Source organism: Perognathus longimembris, chromosome 1, assembly GCF_023159225.1.
Source record: "Perognathus longimembris pacificus isolate PPM17 chromosome 1, ASM2315922v1, whole genome shotgun sequence".
In the NCBI taxonomy this organism is placed as follows: Eukaryota; Metazoa; Chordata; class Mammalia; order Rodentia; family Heteromyidae; genus Perognathus; species Perognathus longimembris.
This window is the reverse complement of record NC_063161.1, coordinates 40,146,238-40,166,728: the sequence shown is the minus strand read 5'-3', so window position 1 is coordinate 40,166,728 and position 20,491 is coordinate 40,146,238. Positions and strand designations below refer to the sequence as shown.

The 20,491-nt window shown below is 39.1% G+C and overlaps 1 protein-coding gene across 2 annotated transcripts in view; it reads left to right on the top strand.

Moving 5' to 3' along the window:
• The window catches only part of Srgap1 (SLIT-ROBO Rho GTPase activating protein 1), a 231,485-nt gene that overhangs the window by 205,810 nt on the left and 5,184 nt on the right, over positions 1-20,491 (top strand). For both annotated transcript variants that reach the window (XM_048360376.1, XM_048360368.1), the window contains exons 16-21: positions 6,747-6,852; positions 9,948-10,172; positions 12,159-12,238; positions 17,849-18,029; positions 19,026-19,160; positions 19,293-19,632. In XM_048360376.1, the coding sequence (XP_048216333.1) occupies positions 6,747-6,852; positions 9,948-10,172; positions 12,159-12,238; positions 17,849-18,029; positions 19,026-19,160; positions 19,293-19,632 (1,067 nt within the window). The remainder of the gene's footprint in view (positions 1-6,746; positions 6,853-9,947; positions 10,173-12,158; positions 12,239-17,848; positions 18,030-19,025; positions 19,161-19,292; positions 19,633-20,491) is intronic.

The following is a 20,491-nucleotide window of genomic DNA, read 5'->3' as shown; positions in this document are numbered from 1 at the left end:
GATCTCTGTCTCCTTCCATGAGAGAAACTATTTAGATCCAGCATGCAGACTGTGGATTCCAAATGGCTTAGTTTTGAATCCCAGCTCTACCTACTCACCAACTGTCTGACCACACAAAAGTGTCTTAAGATCGAAACCTTGGTTTTCTCATCCATAAACCAGGCACCACCATCAGCCCGCATATCACGGGGTTGGTAGAGCACTATACTTTAACAAAAGTCAAAATGCCTAAAAAATATTCAGTGCAGAGTGTACTCGATGAAGTGTCTGCAATTAGCAGGAATTCTTTAGCCATATTGACAGATTTCTCTGTGTCCTAGCCAGAAAGATATGTTGGGAACAATAGCAAGTACTTCTAAAAGGCTCAGTGTATGTACATTATGCCCACTTTTAACATTTACTTGTACCAGTTGGATGAAGGGTGTGAGGCTGTGTTGTCGGTTAACATTATAGAATTGTTTTCCCCTTTTGTGGCTGCAATACTATTTCATTGTGGTTAGTAATAACTGAGACCAAATGTTCAACAAGATCTGGGTCCAAATCCTAGCTTTACCAGCTTCATGAGCTTGAGCGGAAAGGAATACTCCTTAATCTTGTTAAATAACTGTGTGTTCATCTACGGCACAGTCTAACTCAAGAATAAAGGAGTTTATCCATATCATTGTATGTTTGTATTTAACAACATGCCTGCTACATAGTTAGGCTCAACAAGTAGAAGTCATATTAGTAATCTACTCCTTCTTTAAATTCTGGTCACATATGCAAATTCTGGTTTAGCCATTTACTAATTTATCTGTTCTAATAAATGTATTTTGATGCATTTAGAAATGAGGTTAGTGTAACCCAGAAGTTATATTGGTTCTGCCATGATTTTAATCAATACGTTACTTACTTCTTTACAAGCAGTGTTACAATCTTACAATTAAAATATGTAGACCATCAAAGAGATGACAGAAAATAGACAGAAGTGTCACAGGTTTATGTAAGTAGTGTCTGATGCTGCAAATGCCAATGAAAAATGCTCAAGGACATTTCCTTCTACAGTATAAAAGTAGGATGATAGAAATAAATGGATTAATCAATTTTAGATTAGTCATAACTTGAAATAGTGTTTCATGGAAATGAATACCCTCCATGACCTATATTTTGAAGGAAGAAACAGAAGCCCTGAGGCTTAAGGCTACAAAGCACTACAAGTGCATGTACCAGTTGAGATTTTACTGTGCTAGTGTTCTTAGTAGGATATTAACATTTGCCTAATGCTCTAATTCCAAAGTTTCCTAGGTACTGAGCAGTTTCCCATTTGTACTCATAAGCCTCATTATTGTGTTTTATATGCCTGTACCAGTACTGAAGACCTGTTGTTCTGTAGATTTTTCACTTCAGGTTGATGTTCTACCACTTAAGTCACAGCTATACTTCTGGCTTTTTGCTGGTTAATTAGAGAAGAGTATCATGAACTTTCCTGCTTGAGCTGGCTTTAAACTTCAATCCTCAGATCTCAGCCTCCTGAGTAGCTAGGATTACAGGTGTGAGCCACCATTACCCAGCTCATGTTTCATTATTTTTTTTTTTGGAGTTGCACTATATTTAACTTTTCATAATAAGAAGATTCTTCAAAAATATATATTGCCACTAACAATCTCTTTAAATAACAAATCCTACCTTCTAGTATCTAAGCCTTTTAAAAAGAGATTTCTGGCTAGTTTTGATTTTTCTCTGTATCACTATGGGATATCTACATTTTTCCTAGATTTTCAATTTTTTTTGAGAATGGCATATGTTATTCATTTTTAGATCCACTCACTGGTATCACAAACTCCTGATGATTTCAATTAGACTGATGAGTTGCCTTCAATGTGCAAAACTGTATGACAACTCAAAGACTTGATTCTTGCATTTAAGAAGCTTACAGTCTAGCAAGACAAAGGAAGTATTTATGAATAAATGCACTATGAATAGTAAATGATATGAAGAACAACAGAGAGAAACTTTATGAAAAAGAAATCTCACAGGGCTAGATTGTTTTTACCCATGTCATCTTCTAAAATTTCCATAATTGGGTTTGAGTTTCCCCATTGAACTAATTCCAGGGCTGGGAATGTGGCTCAGTGGTAGGGTGTTTGCCTAGCATGCATGAAGCCCTGGGTTCAATTCCTCAGTATCACAGAAGTGGCACCATGGCTCAAGTGGTAGAGCACTAGCCTTGTACGCTGAGAGGCTCATGGACAGTGCCCAGGCGCTGAGTTCAAGCACCAGGACCAGCAAATAAACAAAAAAAAAAAAAAAAAGAATCTCATGTGACAGTTCCTTTTCTTTCACCATTTCTAGAAGAATGAAGTATCCTAGACTTGCTGGAGCACCCACTCCTTTTGGCTTACCTATTTTTGTATTGTTTGAGGAAAAAAATGTTTTGGGTCCTGAGCTATTTTATCTAGCCATGTTTGTGTTTCAGGATAACCTTGTTATGTGGAAGCTGAGAAATATAAGTAGTAAAAGGGAATGTATCATAGCATTATCCTTTTAAAATGTATAATATCCATTCTCCTACTCATTGCAAGTTATGTGGAAGCTGAGAAATATATGTAGTAAAAGGGAACATATCACAACATTATACTTTTAAAATGTATAATATTCATTTTCCTACTCATTGCAAATCTCTTTTAAAATATGACTTAGCTGGGTACTGGTGACTCACACCTGGAATCTTGGCTACTCAAGAGGCTGAAATCTGAGGGTCACAATTCAGAACCATCCAGGACAGACAAATCTGTGAGACTCTTATCTCCAGTTAACTAGCAAAAAGTCAGAAGTGGAAGTATGGCTCAAGCAGCAGAGCACTGGGCCATGAGCAAAACAGTTGATCAAGCATGAGTCCCCCAGTTCAAGCCCCAGTACCAGCTCACACAAAAAGATATTACTTATCTAGAAAAAGACACCATAAAATCAAATGCAATATAAATTGGAAATGACTAATTTCATAGTTTCTCAGTTTTTCACCCTAAGGTTGTTCTGGTTTTTGCTTTTCCCTTTTTAAACCGCTGACTTTCTGAAGGTTTTGTGACTGATCCAGGTCATAGCCACAGTCTGGGCCGCTTCCAGCTCCTCCGTGTAGCATGGCTCCGGAATCCTGGGGCACACATCCAAGTCATTACTCAAGTAATTCATAGTTTTTCCTGGCTGCCTTAGAGCTCTGAGCCCAGATGAAACATTTGCACTTCATTCTGCATAATGTGTTCTTATGTAGGTGACTACTTGGACATGTTTTTTTTTTATTATTATCACAGAACCAACAGTGTTCTACAGTTAGTTATGTCAGAGTACTTGAAACCGCCACAGATATCTGTAGGACAAATACTACTCCCCATCTTGCTACTCTAAAAGAGTATCAATGGTGTGTTCAAATGTTGCTACGTTTTCTTCTAGGATTTTTTTTCCCAATCCAGGAGCTTGAATTCAGGGCCTGAGCACTGTCCCTGGCTTCTTTTTGCTCAAGGCTAGCACTCTGCCACTTGAGCCACAGTGCCACTTCTGGCTTTTTCTCTTTATGTGGTGCTAAGGAATTGAACCCAGGGCTTCATGCATACTAGGCAAGCACTCTACCACTAAGCCACAGTCCCAGCCCCAGCCTTCTAGGATTAAAAAAAAAAACATGTGCACAGAATACATTTTATTTATTCTTATTTTTTTTTGTGTGTGTGCTAGTGTTTGAACTTGGGGCCTTCTACTTGCTAAGCAGGCACTCTATTACTTAGGTCAGTCCTCCACCTCACCCACAGTACTTTTTGGAACTAAAGTGGAAGTTTATTACTTATATCATGTAATCTATTTCTTTTAACTTTGATATTATAGAAAAGTTTACACATCTTCAAAAGGTAAGTATATAATATAATGAACTCTCATAGAGTTAGTCACTGACTTTTACAATGTTTATCTCTTGGCTAAACTTGAGCCACGAGCATTACCTCTGTGATAGCATATCAAATATCTGAGTATGTGTCTCTGGAAAATAAGGAATACATCCTCTTTTTCCCATTATGCTTCTTATCACAAAGCTATATCAGAGCCGTGACCCAGGGGCTCATGCCTATAATCCTAACTACTCAAAAGGCTGAGATCTGGCAACCAAAGTACAAAGCCAGCCCAGGTAGAAAGTCTGTGAGACTCTTATCTCCAATTACCCACCAAGAAAACAGAAGTGGAGGTATGGCTCAAAGGATAGTATGCCAGGCTTGAGTGAAAGAGCAAAGGAAAAGCACAAAGCCCTGAGTTTAAGACCAATACTGAAGAGTACCTTTATTTATTTATTTGTTTGTTTATTTCTTTATTTTTGTAGAGTACTTTTAAAACACACAGAAGCAGCGGGGATCTAGTGGCTCACACCTATAATCCTAGCTACTCAGGAGGCTGAGATCTGAGGATTGTAGTTGGAAGTCAGCTAGGCAGGAAAGTCTATAAGACTCTTATCTTCACTAAAGTACCAAAAAAGCTGGAAGTGGAGCTGTGGCTCAAGTGGTAGAGAGCTAACCTTAAGCAAACACAAGTTCAGGGACAAAACCCAGGCCCTGAGTCAAGCCCCAGGACTCCAGGACTGGCACACACACACACACACACACACACACACACACACACACACACAGGAAAAAAATTCAAATGCTGCTACCCACTAACAATGATGTGTACACCATTGAGCAACATTTTGTGTACAATAAACTACAATACATATTAAGTTATATGTTGGTATATAACACAACCTTTATACTATTATATCCTAAAAAATGTAATTTCCTAAAATCATCAAATAAGCAGTCCTATTGTACTGTTATACAATTTATATGTGATCAGTGCAGAAAAGTTATACAATAAAGAATAAATCCTCCATAATTCCTTTACCCAGAGATAATATTAACATTTTAGTGTCTTTGTATAATACCTGTGCTTATGAAAGCTGCTTTCATGAGATGTGTGATTCTCATACTATACAATCAATCCATTGAAGTGTGTAATTCAAAGGCTTTTTGTCTACTCCCAGGATTGTGCAGCCATTACCATAATCAATTTTAGATCATTTTCATTATTCCAAAAGAAACCCAGTTAGCAAACCTGAGCAATCACTTTCCATTTAATTATAACTGCTGGTACCACCAGCCCAGCCACTGATTCTTTTGTCTCTGTGGATTTGTGCAATCTGGCTATTTCACATAAATGGAAACCTACAGTCTGGGGTCCTTTGTTTCTATTTTGCACTTTGCATTACACTTAAGCCATACTCCTAGTCCCTTTTTTTGGGGGGAGGGGTCTGTTTTGCCAGTAGGGTCTCTTGTTTTAGTCCTAGCTAGTCTCAGTTCACAATCCTACCTCTTCTTCAGAGAGCTGGGACCACAGGCATTTGCATCACACTCAGCCACTGGGGCTTCTGTCTGAGGTAATGAAAATACTCTAAAATTGAGTGAGGTGATATAATTATATAACTTTGAATACACTAGGAACTGGGAATGTGGCTTGGCGGTAGAATGCTTGCCTAGCATGCATGAAGCCCCGGGTTTGAGTCAGCACCACATTAAACAGAAGAGGCTGGAAGTGGCCCTTAGTTCAAGCCCCAGGATGTAGGGGAGAGGAACACTTTCTTCATATAGGGATACCTTTTCATATTGTCATTTGTTATTTTCTGGCAAATGAATAGAAAAACTAGCTCTGGAGGTGATGGCCATTTGAACTTATTTTCTGAATAATTTGCAAGTTTTATTTTGTGACAGTACTGAGGCTTGATCTCAGGACCTGGGTACTGTCTGTTAACTTTTTCTCCTAAAACTAGTTCTCTACCATTTGAGCCACCGCTCCACTTCTGACTTTCTATGTGGTTAATTGGAGATAAGAGTTTCATGGATCTTACTGCCCAGACTGACTTTGAACTGTGATCCTCAGATCTCAGCCCCCTAACTAGCTAGAATTGCAGACATGAGCCACCAATGCTCAACTCTAACATAAGATTTGTGGGGAATTCTTCACACACATTTTCATGACATTGCCACACCCCAGTGCTGTGCAGTTAGGATGCTGATGGAAGAACCTTGTCTTGCTGGGAAAAGAACATAAATTAGCCTTGGGAGCCTTGGGCATATTACCAAGATTGGATGAATGCCACTTCTACTTAATTACATGAGATCTTGAATTGTGGGAACAAAGCCCAGCTTAAGAGAAAACTAAATAAAATACTGATTTTCCTGACAATGCTTATGAGGGGAGGAGGAAAAGATCCATCTTTCCATCCAGCATGAAATTGAAGGGCCATGAATTGCCAGCTAGAAATTCACATTCATCAGAGTGTCAGTAAGCAACTATAAATTTTGAACTAACTGGACTCTGGAAAGTGAATGAGTCATTTGTACCAGAGCAAAAGCTTATGTAGCATGCCAGCTGCAAGCCTACTTAACAGCCAGCCAGGTAAAAGTCTTGTTTTGCTTCCATGACTGAGGTCTTCTGGACACATAGACTTGCTGCTACCCCAGAAATGCCAGCAGTTCTGTTTGGCGTTGATTTATATTTAGCATAAGTGTAGAGAAACTGTGCCTCCCTCTTGAACGTTCTTATAGTTGGTTGTTGGGTTTTTTTCCTAGTCATTCTTTGATATCCTTGTTGCTTTCCACTCCTCTGTCTTTTATTGACTTCCCACAGGCTCTTCAGTTCTTTTTTTTTTAATTATTGTGACAAAAATAGACATGTCATAAAAAAATTGCTGTCTTTAGGAATAGATAATCTCTATGAGAGGGCGCTGCACATCCGAAAACTCCTCCTGACACTGCCCAGGTCTGTCCTTATTGTGATGAGGTACCTCTTCGCCTTCCTCAATCAGTAAGTACCCTAATATATCCTCATGTTCTGCCAAAATGCCTACCTGAATTCTGCCTGTGTGCTTGGATCCTATAAAATATTTATCTGCACAATCAGAGAGAAAGTGATTGAATATAGACTGAGGTCCATTTTTCCCCCTCAGATAAAGGCCTTGGCGTACTGTATGAAAGCTGTGTCCCAGATGCAAAAACTATAACTAGCTAGAATTGTGAGAAAAAAATTGAATATTACTAAAAATAACGTTTTCCAGTGAAATGTGCATTTTTTCAACTTCTATCCAAAGCTAATGTCATAAAGCTTTTGTCAACATGATGAAAAACACCTGCTCAATACAGAAAAATTCTGTAATTTTTAATGTCATAGTCAGAGATGAAGTGAAATTGGAGATGCAACATGTAAAGATTCAAAAATGAATGGCTACATATTCCCCATAGTGAGACCTTGTCAAGAAGGAAACATTTCTAAACCAATATGACAAATATCAAAAAAAAAAAAAAGAAAGAAAGAAATCACATTAGCTGGGTGCTGGTAGCTGCCTATCATCCTAGCTATTCAGGAGGCTGAGATTGTGGTTTGAAGCCAGCCTGGGCAGGAAAGTCCATGAGACTCTTAGCTCTAATTAACCACCAGAAAATGGGAAGTAGAGTGTGGCTCAAGTGGTAGAGCTAACTATCTTTGAGCAAAAAAGCTCAGGGACATCACTCAGACCCTGAGTTCAAGCCCTAGGACTGATACAAAAACAGACAACAAAAGCAAAAACAAAACATAACACATTCTTTTCATAGAAACTTTATTCTTTTAAGTTAGGCAATGTTTCAGTCGTATTACCTCCTGGTAATCTTGCCCAAGTCATGTTCCAATGTCTCATGTTATACAAACAGTTCAGTTAACTGGTTGGAAATAAACACAGGGCAAGTCAACTATGGAATAAGCTTGGGGAAATGCCTTCTCTCAATCTGGCATGGATTCCCCTTTATAAAATATCCTTCCTATGATATTTTCACAACTCTTGTTTCATTTGGTGTTTTGCATTATCAAAGCCATGAAAATTTATTAACCTGTTGGCTAGGCCTGAAATCAAACCCACTACAGGTTGGTTCCAAGAGATGGGACTCAACTGTTCATCCTGTGGTGCCTGAAGTATTCCCAAATGATAATAATGGAAGCTATTGGTTCTGAAAGCTTCTTGCTTCATTTTTAGTTGCATGTTTTGTACCACCCTCCCAGTAGCAATTCTCACTGGCCTTCTCCTTGCTTTCTAAAAATTTTTTCTGACACATCTGAGCAAAATGAACAATTGACTAGGAAAACCATCTGTTAATTAAGGAAGTTCTCAAAGCCTGAATCTAACTCATCATGAGAATGGAAAATGTACCATGAGTCAGATAATTGGCCTTGCTTCCCATGGTTCTGCCCAAAGATGGCCCCCTGCTTCTGGCATCTGCTTTCATCCAGAGACCAGGGCCCAGCCTTTAGCTCAGGACACTTGAAAGAGGAATATTGCAAAGAAAGATTAGCTATTCTTTTCTATTGTCAAATCCCAAAACTTGGAAATACTTTTTTTTTCTTTTATTGCTACCAATTAGTTATATAAAGGAGTTTTAGTCTAACAAATCTGTTTATGTAAAATGCTTCTGGATCATAATCACCCCTCTACCATAGTCTCTCCTCCCCTCTCCCCCTTGGAAATAGCATTTTTACATTCTTTTGGCCAGGATTAAAATAAACCCTAGGGAAATTTTTGTAATTCTTCTCACTGAGCTCCTGTGTCATTTGTTTGTTGGTTTGTTCTTGTTTATTTGTTTGTTCAGGTATTAGGGCTTGAACTCAGGACTTAGGCACTGTGCCTTGTTTTTTGGGGGGTTTTGCGGGGGTTTTGGTGCTTTGTTGTTGTTGTTGTCGTTTGCTCAAGACTGGTACTCTACCGCCTAGGCCACAGCTTCACTTCCCTAGCATGTCTTTTGACAATTAGACCATTCTTACTCTGAATCTTCTCCCTGATGCTCCCACTTTCGAAATGATCTGTAATGTGATCACTTACTGTTACTGTGAACTTCTTTTTCTAAGACTTCATATTTGAGACCTGGCAGAAGGGAAGCACATATGTTAGCTGTGGAAATGATGCTTTTGCACTTTCCCCTTTCTAGAATATCTATTTCTGAAAGAAAAAGGGGGGCGGGTAAAAGATCATGTCAAGTGGTATCTCAGTTCCTTTGTGTCTCATTATCTCCTTTGTGACTGTCACTGAGTCTCCTTTTTCTCCTTCACTTGTCATCTGTTCACCTGGATTGTACATTTCCTTTCAAGACTGACATTCTATACACTCAGAGATAACGTCTCCCAACTCTCCTATGAAAGCACAACTTGCTCATGTATATTAGACATCAAATAAAGAGATGTCTCTTTCCAAGTCACTGGTGAAAATATTTCACAAATATCTATTACACTGCATTTATAAATTAGCATGAGATAACTGGAAATCATCCACAAAGCGTTCTCATCTTAAATGAAATTTTTAAGTGAAAGATTCTCTTCTCCTTCTCTTGCCCTTTAATGTTTTTTACAACACAGGTTTCCCTCTGGTGTTGACAGACTTACCTAAAAGCAGATGACAAAGCCTGGACTTATTTGCTTCCTTTCAGTAGTTGCAAAGAAAAGATGCTTTGTTTTCTCCTGGGTTTTCTCAAGACTTACAAGTGAAATGAGAGATGTTTTTGAAATTTAAAACCATGCATAAAAAGCTTTATGGAAATTGTATTGCCCCTTCAAAATTTATGATCATCATTGAGAGCCTGACATAATATTTACAAATGGACTTCATCTTGATCTGAGGCTCCGTCCTTGTGGATATTATATTAAACTCTCTTGAAAAATAACACTTCATAAAACAAAGCTTCTACCAAATTGAAAGTCCTAAGTCATTTTACTTTTCCTCTATTGCCCTGGTGTCAACTGTAAATGGGATGGAATATCATTTTATTGTAATACTAAATGTCAGGTAAAATATTTTAGATTCATGTTTCAAAATAATTATTGAGCACTTATTTTCTTTCTCCCTTTGTTCTTGTGCACATCTTTCTGATTTCTTTTCATAGTCTTTCGCAGTACAGCGATGAGAACATGATGGACCCTTATAACTTGGCCATTTGCTTTGGCCCAACGTTGATGCCTGTCCCAGAAATCCAGGATCAAGTATCTTGCCAGGCTCATGTGAATGAAATTATCAAGACCATCATCATCCACCATGAGACTATTTTCCCAGATGCTAAAGAACTGGATGGTCCTGTTTATGAGAAATGTATGGCTGGAGATGACTACTGGTAAGTCCAAGAATTTTAGTCCTCCCCTTGCCAAAAAAGTTTTATGGAAGTATAGTTTTCAACAAGATTGGGAAAATGATTTGCCTATAAGCCACCATTGAGTCTAATCGTTTCTAACTTTTTTTAAGGAAGTCTCGGTAACATTTAAGGTAAGTTGGGACACCAAGATCCACAGCAACACTGACTTTTGATATGAGAGCTCATATCTATCCCTCTCCTATCCCTGGGGAGTCATCTTTGAGATGAATCTACCCTGTTATGGTTCTTACAGAGAATAAAGCTTTAGATATTATAAGGCCATGTTAATTTTACTGTTATATTAAGTATAGAAAGGATACCTAATTGAATTAATAGGTTTCATTCCCTGTGTATGCACATGTGCACACGTGTATGTGTGTGTGTGTGTAAGTACTAGGCTTGAACTCAGGACTTCACATTCTCACTCTGCTCTACTTTTTTTTGCTATGGCTGGCACCCTAGCACTTGGGCCATGCCACAAGTCTTGTCTTTTTCCTGGTTAATTGGATATAAGAATCTCAAGGATTTTACTACCTGGTCTGGCTTCAAACCAAGATCCCAATCTCCTGAGTAGCTGGGGTTACAGATCTGAGCCACCAGCTCAAGGTATCATGGTTTATTTTCATAGGCATATTGTTAAAGGCCAGGATCAAATGATGTATTAAGATAAAGTCCATAAATTCTATTGTCTTGTTCAACTTGTCAAAGATCAAATATGTGGATATCTAGTCTATGGGTTGTATTCTGGGACATTTTGTGGTTACTGCTTTTTCCAAGCAAAGTAAAAGCATATATAATAGTCTTGCAGCCAGTAACAGGGGCTTGAGTTTATCCATCTGTTCATAGAGCATGTTTTCTATGAGAATCACTTATTTTAAACAGAATATCAATAAATGGTAGCCTTGTCCCTGTCCTCGTCCCTATGCTGGCCCACCAACCCTGCAAATGTAAGTGGGCTTTTATAGTGATATCATGTTTGTATTTATTTGTCAGCATACGTTTGAGGAGCGGTATGGTACTGGTGAATGAAAAAAATTGTTAATGAATGAATTAAAAAATCATGACTCCTCTGCAGATATAAAGTGGGTGCATGTCAAGAAATGAGGCAGAGGAGGCTACAACCACTTCCCAGAGGTCAAAGAACCACCAATTTCTATGCAAAAAAAAAAGAACAGCAAATCACATTTGCAGGAACTAATCTGTGTGTAGGGTGATGAACACACATCTTCTAGCTGGATTCAACACATTTGCATTGCTTTGGATAACAACTATTTATAATTCTATCCATTTTCTGTCAGTTAACTTCTGTCTTCATAGAATTGTAAAATAACCTAGTCAAAGACAGATGCATATATGTATTTTCATAACTATATACAGACGTGCATATAAAATGAAGATATGCACATCATATTCAATTCTGAAATATATACTTGAGCATGTATTATGTGCAAGGCACTGGCTGAAGCTTGGCTCTGAGAAAATAAATGAATAAAACTAAAAGGAAATAGATAGAAAATATCTTCGTGGAACCAGATAATCAATGGAAGCTCTACCATTTATTCCACTGGCAGACAAGCAAGTAATATTTTCACCACTTAAGTCTCCTATATTTTCCTCACAGTAGCAATTTATTCACTCATTAAAAACAAAAATAGGGGGGCTGGGAATGTGGCCTAGTGGCAAGAGTGCTTGCCTCCTACACATGAAGCTCTCGGTTCGATTCCCCAGCACCACATATATGGAAAACGGCCAGAAGGGGCGCTGTGGCTCAGGTGGCAGAGTGCTAGCCTTGAGCGGGAAGAAGCCAGGGACAGTGCTCAGGCCCTGAGTCCAAGGCCCAGGACTGGCCAAAATAAAATAAAATAAAATAAAATAAAAATAGGGCTGCAGGTGAGGCTCACATCTTAGTTCCTGAGGTTGGTCTTCTCTACTTGGATTTCGTGTGAATTTCCCATTTCTACTTCACAGTGACAGCCCATACAGCGAGCATGGTACGCTGGAGGAAGTGGACCAGGATGCTGGCACAGAACCTCATACCAGTGAGGACGGTAAGGCCTCAGCTCATGCTGCTGGAAACCCTGCTCTCTATCATTTCTTCCTTAACAATTAAGTTCCTAGGGCTCCTTCAGTTTGGTGTGGCTTGGCTTTACTTTTCTTTTCCTGTTTGTTTGTTTGTGAGTCCACACTATATAAAAATTCTTTGTGTTCCTTTATTATGTATATGCTTTGCAAATATCTTCTGCACTGAAGTTTGGCTTTTCATTTTCTTTTTTTGCTTTTTTATGGGAAGTAGGTACTTGGGCTTGAACCCAAGGCATGGGCTTAACTGTTGTGCTCAAGGCCGATGCTCTACCACTTGAGCCATACATCTACTTCTGGCTATTTAGTGGTTAGGTGTAGATAAGAGTCTCATGTACTTCCTTCTCAGGGTAGTTTTGAACCTCGATCCGTAGATCTCAGCCTGCTGAATAACCAGATTACAGGTGTAAACCACGAGAGTCCAACGACCATCCTTTCTTTTGAGATGGGTTTCTTTGTTTCTCTGTATGGTTTATTCCTTTTTCTCTTTGGGTTTCTCTGTTTCTTTGCTTTCTGCACTGGCTGGAACAGCCAAGAAAAGGCCCAGGCCATTTCTCTTCCCAAATATCAGCATCACCACCATGACATCTGTCAGTTGTTCTTACCTCCTGACTATTAAGAGAGTAGCTTTGAGAACTCTGTGTTTTAGTTATCATTTTGACCATGTTGGCCTGGTTTTGTATGAAAGTGATGGACAAATATTATCATCCACAGCCAACCTCCAAAATCCTTGATGAACCAGAATAAACTAGTCTAAATTAACTAGAATATTGATTACCTTTTTGATTAATAGGTATTGGTCATTCTTTTGTTTTATTTTGTTTTCTCTGACAGAATATCACGCAAGTGGCATTTTTCTTTAAGATATACTGTCACACAAAACATCATTCTCTGTTAGGGAAATAGGTAACAGATCTAGACAGAAAAGTAAAGTCCCCCGAATAAAGTATGATGTTAGTATATCGTAACAAAGTTGCAGGAAATGGAGATGTAAGAATTAATAGACAATAAATAATAAAATAAATAAATAAAAGACTTAATAGCACCAGGCGGCCTGGTTATCAGTTGTGCTGATTTTTTTCCCCTGTGCACAAAATCGTAATAGCCATGTAGGAAAACTAAGTGATCACCATTACTAACTGTTGCAATTTATAGCTGTACTTAGTGCATTCTGTGAAGTCTCTGTAGGACCTTAAAGGACAACATGAGACTCTGTCTGTCAAGGAGCTCTTATGCGCTATGCCCTACAATTGATTTGCCATGCAAGGCTGGACTAGGATGTGTGTAAATAGCTTACTGATTGACACTTGACTATGAAATGCATCTCAGGGGAGTAGAAAAAGTCAAACTAATGAAACTGCTCAGAATTACTAGTTGATATAGTAGGATTACCAATAAGAGTTTTCTGATTCATCTGGTTGTTTTCATAACTTGCCCACATTTCCATAAAATAAGAGAATTGGATCCTCGTGTTGCTTAGTTGTTTTTGAATAGTAATAAAAAGAAGAGTGCTGGGGATTCACGCTGCCCTTCCCCTAGCCTTGGGGCAGTGTGGGAGGGAGCCCCTCCCACCTTCCGGCTTCAATCAGAAGAGAAGTCCCCACCCCTGGGGAGCGAACACATGCGTGCCATCATGGCGGGGACTTCTACAGAGACCCAGCTCTTGGGGGGCTGTAGTCCCCGCCCATAGAGGAAGTTCATGATATCGTGATGGACATGGTCTTTAGCCTATGACTGGCCCTTTGGCCAGTCCCCCTCCTTTCCCACCATTACCGTTATATAAACCCCCTCCCAATTAAATCCTGTGAGACCCGTTCAACCATCAGGCTGTCTCCCCGGAATTTTCTTCCTGCGTCGGACACGTGAGGGGGGCTGACGGGGAAGGGGATTTCGGCATTTCTCCTCAACTCAGCAAAGTCCACAAAGATACACCTTACTCCTTCTGCCGGTGGGAGGGGCAGGGCTGAGTGTCTTTCATAGTTTGGGTTCAGGCATTTCCCCGGGAGATAGGGGAAAAGGGGGTCCAGAGCCCCCCAACAGAAGAGGGCTGGGATTATGGCTTACCTAACATGCATGAAGCCCTGGGCTCAATTCCTCAGTACCACATAAACAGAAAAGGACAGAAGTGGCGCTGTGGCTCAAGAGGTAAAGTGCTAGCTTGAGCAAAAAGAAGCCAGGGGGAGTGTTCAGGTCTTGAGTCCTAAGCCCCAGGACTGGCAAAAAAAAAAAAAAAAAAAGAGTACAAAAAGAAGAGATGAGGGGCTGGGAATATGGCATAGTGGTAAAGTGCTCGCCTCATATACATGGAGCCCTGTGTTCAATTCCTCAGCACCACATATAAAGAAAAAGCCAGAAGTGGTGCTATGGCTCAAGTGGTAGAGTGCTAGCCTAGAGCAAAAAGCAGACAGGGACAATGCTCAGGCCCTAAGTTCAAGCCCCAGGACTTGCAAAAAACAAAAACAAAAAAACAAAAAGAAGAGATGATCTTAGGTCATGACTAGGAAATCGTGATAGAATATCTATTTTTCTGTTAAACTATCTTAAACAGACATTGACCAGCATAGGGCTGGGATGTAGCTCAGTGGCAAAGCGCTTGCCTAGCAAGTGCAACGTCCTGGGTTTGATCCCCAGTACCAAAAAAGAAAGAAAGAAAGAAAGAAGGAAAGAAAGAAAGAAAGAAAGAAAGAAAGAAAGAAAGAAAGAAAGAAAGAAAGAAAGAAAGAAAGAAAGAAAGAAAGAAAGAAAGAAAGAAAAGACCAGCATCAATAGTATATCACAGAATGCCACTAAAGACCATTAGTAGTTACCTCATTCCTCCTTGGCATAATGTATAAAGACTATAGAGACTTGTATGTGCTGATATCTTTTACTTTTTTTTTTTTGCCAGTCATGGGGCTTGGACTCAGGGCCTGAGCACTGCCCCTGGGCTTCTTTTTTTTTTTTTTTGCTCAAGGCTAGCACTCTGCCACTTGAGCCACAGCGCCACTTCTGGCTGTTTTCTGTATATGTGCTGCTGGGGAATCAAACCCAGAGCTTCATGTATAGGAGGCAAGCACTCTTGCCACTAGGCCATATCCCCAACCCTACTTTTTTTAGTAGGATGAAAATGTGTAGGTATCTTCACACTGGAATTTGCAAACTATACATCATGGAGTTATTTTTAACGAATTAGCATGTCATTACCCCGTTGATGTTTACTTCTGTCCTCTAAGGAAAACAGAAGTACAAATTTTGGTATCTGTCCTCTCAACTTAACCAAAACTCCTTCTTTATCTACAACTTTCCAACAACCAAAAAGTCATTGTGTTTAAATGTAACATTTTATCTCCTTCTCTATGAGGCAAACTTGTAGATATTTAACAAAGCTGTCACTAAATTATTTTAATAAGATTTTTAGGTGAGAATACTGTTAACGTATGTTATAAAAATAATAGTTGTTGGAAGGTAAACACATTTTACCTGCTAAGAGTGTGGTCTAGTACAATATGAAATGTTATTTACTTCTAATATTACCTCCTAGCTAAAAGATAATGCATTTTTCTTTGTTTTGAAAATGTTTGCTGAAATTTACATGGGCCTTTCATATAAGACCTTTCATATAAGGCCTTTCATATAAGATTTGGGGGCATTTACATTACGTATCTCAGAGATTTCTCTCTCTTTTTCTCTCTCTCTCTCTCTCCCCCTGTGTGTGTATGTGTGTGTGTCTCTCTCCGTGTGTGTGTGTGTGTGTGTGTGTGTGTGTGTGTACCCGTACTGGGGTTTGAACTCAGGGCCTTGAGCTCTTGCTTAGCTTTTTCACTCAAGGGTGGAGCTCACCACTTGAACTCCACTTCCAGCTTTTTGCTAATTAGAAATAAGGGTGTCTTGGGTTTGTCTGCCCAGGCTGGCAATGAACCATAATTCTCAGATCTCCTGAGTAGCTACAATTGTAGGCATGAGTCACTACATCTGGGATTTTTGAGGAGGGAATTTTTGAGCATATTTCCCTGCTCTTAGGAAATTTTGATTTATTAAGTGAAGGGGGAAAAAAAGCCTAGCTGTCTTTATCTAAAATTTTCTCATGCTTTTCTTACATATACAAACAACAGATATTGCAGTAAAGTTTTTGAAAAATCAGCTCTTTTAAATGGGAAAATTTGTTACTAAGGAAAATAGGAAACAAGTTCTACAAAGTTATACAAAGGATTTTCAATTTAACATCTTAGTACAATATCCTTTCATATCTAGAATATAGGATTTTTGAATCTGATCTTTTAATAATGAAGATTAAAATTGTTACTGATGTGAGAGAAAAAAGTTATTACTTTTGGTGGTAATTTGAAAATCTGACAAAACCAAAAAAACCTATGAGGAAATTAAAAATATTCAAATCATATTTATCATTCTGACTTTACTTGACTTTAATATAGTTGGGCACTAGTGGCTCACACCTGTAATCCTAGCTACTCAGGAGGCAAGATCTGAGAATCATGGGTCAAAGCCAACCTGGGCAGGAAAGTTCATGATACTTTTATCTCCAATTAACTGTCAAAAAACAAAAAGGCAGAAGTGTAGCTGTGGCTCAGGTGGTAGTGCTAGACTTGAAAGAAAAAAAATGGTCAACAACAGCACCCAAGCCCTGAGTTTACCCCCCCCCCAAAATACATGTACACAAACATACATATACATATATATACACACATATATATCATAACCTTCCTAGTGTTCTTCTTATATAAGAAAAACATTCCTAATATTCTTCTTATAGTTATTTATAACATAGAAAAATGGTTATAAATGGTATTAACATGTTATAAGAAGATCTGGAGGAATAGCTCAGTGCTAGAGCACTAGCCTGGCATGTACAAGTCCTGGGGTTGATCCCCAGCATTTCAAGAACCAAAACCATTAAAAAAAAAAAAAAAAGCTCCACACAATTTGGATATAATATGTTGCAAGGAGACAACAATGTTTCCATCAATGTCAAAATAATATTGGGCAACTGTGGAGGATATTATAACCAAAGGAGGGATTTTAAGCATTATATTAGAAGATTAATTTTTTTATTAGACAGACATTATATAGCTCCAGTAATACATTGCGGAAATATAGATCCAATGTCTGATTTTTCTAGTTTTCTGGAAAACTTATCACAGTTATATATCTCTTTGAACAGCCTCTGTTCCCTCTTGCTTTGATAATTTACTTTTTGCCTGTCTAGTCTGCATATTATACGGCCTATCTAAGCCAGACATCAGTAGCTCATACCTGTAATCCCAGCTACTACTCAGAATGCTGAGATCTGAGAATCATGGCTCAAACCTAGCCTAAATAGGAAAGTCCGTGAGACACATATCTCCAATTAACCAGCAAAAAGCCAGAAGTAGAGCTGTGGCTCAAGCTATAAAGCCCTATAGCCTTGGGTGAAAAAGCTGAGGGACAGTGTTCCTCGGTCCTAATTCAAGCCCCAATACTAGCACAAAACAATAGATAAACTAGCTTTTTTAGTTCTTCAGCCTTGTGTAGAACTTTCCAAGAGTGTATGATGCCTTCCTAACAGCCCTGTCCCTCTCCTTGTACCCGTGTATTCTTTGTAGAGTGTGAGCCAATCGAAGCAATAGCCAAGTTTGACTATGTCGGGCGGTCAGCCAGAGAACTGTCCTTCAAGAAGGGAGCCTCGCTGCTGCTGTACCACCGCGCATCTGAGGACTGGTGGGAAGGCAGGCACAATGGCATCGATGGGCTGGTGCCTCACCAGTACATAGTGGTGCAGGATATGTGAGTAGTTCCAGCTTCTATTACCTGAGAACACCAGCTCTTCTTCCTAACTTCAGTTTTAGAGCAAAAAAGAGCGGGGGGCAGGGACAGAAGAAAAACATAATTGTTCACCTTCCTAGTGGTTCTGCTAACAGGACTTCAGGACCTAGTCAGCAGGTATTCAAATCCCACCCTTGATCAAGAGGCTTAGAACTGCTGTTAGAGGAGGACATGTTTCAAAACTTTCAGGTTCTTGGAAATATAACTTCTGCAGAGAAGGAAGAGCTGACATTGGCGATTCCCAAAACATCTGTGCTGTATCTTGATGTCTCTGCTACTTTTTTCAATCCCAGATTCCCAAAACGGAGAGTAAATGACTCACAGTCTAAGTGAAATCACCTCTGGTGGTTGTTTTACCTTTGCTGCAAGAAAGTTCTGATTTTTAAAAGTGTGTAAGGACATGGGGAGATGGGCATGATATGTGACAGAAATAATTACAAAGTAATATTTACAGTATAATACCAATTTTCTGAGTATAATATTCTACAACCCATTACCAATGGAAGAGAAGCTTTTCAGAGGGTAGAGACTATGCTACATAAAATGTATACAATGACTTTGTGATTTAGCATAATTTTAGAAATGTAAAATATATAGATGAATATCCAAAAAATACTGTGTATATTTATAGACATAGAACTATACATATATAAATATACAGGTATCCATGAGACCTAAATAATATAGATTCAGATGCACGCACTCATAGCTATGTGTTATAGGAATAAGAGAAAAACATAGAGGAATATTTCTTAAGACTCTAATTCTAGAAGGTTCTGGATGTAATTCTTATTTCACTTTTTTTAATCTGACATTTTCAATTGCCCTCAACAAAATTGCATTGTGTTTGTAATGAAAGGCTGTATTACTAAAAGACTCACCGATGACATCCCTCATTTCCTTTGTCTCTGCTCATCCAGCACATAGACCCTGACCCTCAATTCTCCTTTCTTTTAGGGATGATACATTTTCAGACACTCTGAGCCAAAAAGCTGACAGTGAGGCCAGTAGTGGGGCAGTCACTGAAGACAAGTCTTCATCTAAGGACATGAACTCCCCAACAGATCGCCATTCCGATAGTTATTTAGCCCGGTAAGTGAAGTCTGCCAATTAGCTCCTAACCCTGCTCTTTTCCAGGAGCCATGAGAAACCACTATCCCCTCACCCTTGCACTGTTACCCCTGATGACAAGCTCTCCTATTTTCTCTTTCTGTGGATGTCTAGACAAAGAAAAAGAGGAGAGCCACCACCTCCAGGAAGGCGTCCTGGCAGGACCAGCGATGGCCATTGTCCCCTTCATCCCCCACATGCTCTCTCCAACTCTTCAGTTGATCTGGGGTCCCCAAACCTAGCCAGTCACCCCCGAGGCCTGCTGCAGAACCGTGGCCTCAACAATGATAGCCCTGAGAGGAGGCGTCGGCCTGGCCATGGCAGCCTGACCAACATCAGCCGGCATGACTCCCTCAAGAAGATCGACAGCCCTCCCATCCGAAGGTCCACGTCATCTGGACAATACTCAGGCTTCAATGACCACAAGCCACTGGACCCAGAGTCAATTGCTCAGGTACAATGCTTGTATTGGAATATTGCATTTTGAATACCTGGATATTATGATGGAAAAGTAGATTTTATGTTCTGCAGCTATGTTTTTGATGTAATCAACTTAAGAAGACAGAGAAGAAATGGCTCATTTCTTTTTGGAATAACTGGGGCTTGGAATTCAGGGTTGTGTACTTACTACACAGGCTTATTACCACTGGAATCATGCCTCCAATCTAAAATAACGAATTCTTGAAGGCCTGGCTGTCTCATCTGAAGATCTATTTAGCAGAAGAGGCCAATAATGACTTAAAAAGAGATACAGCAGAAAGACAACAGGTAGGACATTCAAATCTGGCCTTGGTGAATAGGCAGGAAATACTGGAAAAAAAGAAGAGTAAACTAACATTAGCATATCCTAAATATATTCTAAAGTTAGCAAGGTAGGCAAATGGATAGGATAGAATGAAGAGCCCAGAAACAGATACTTTTCAAATATGATAAACATGACACTTTCAACTTAGGAAATAAGTGATCAGTAATAGATAATGCGGATAAATAATGATAAGCCACTTGAAGAAGAGCAGAATTGGATCCTATGATATTTGAACATATATCTTCCATATGCCTGCATAGAGGGCTGTCATTTGTTTCTAATAATTTAGGTTGATAAAGTAAATTAAAATGATATGAATGAATTTGTCCATGGTGGATACCATTTTGCCTTCTGGGTTTTTCTTTTCTTTAACAGCACAGGATATCAGAAAATACATTTATAAATAGTGACAGAGGAGGTATATAGATTTAAGGGTTTGACAAGAGAGTAATCAAAAACACCCTTCCTGCCAGGCACTGGTAGCTCACACCTGTAATCCTAACTATTC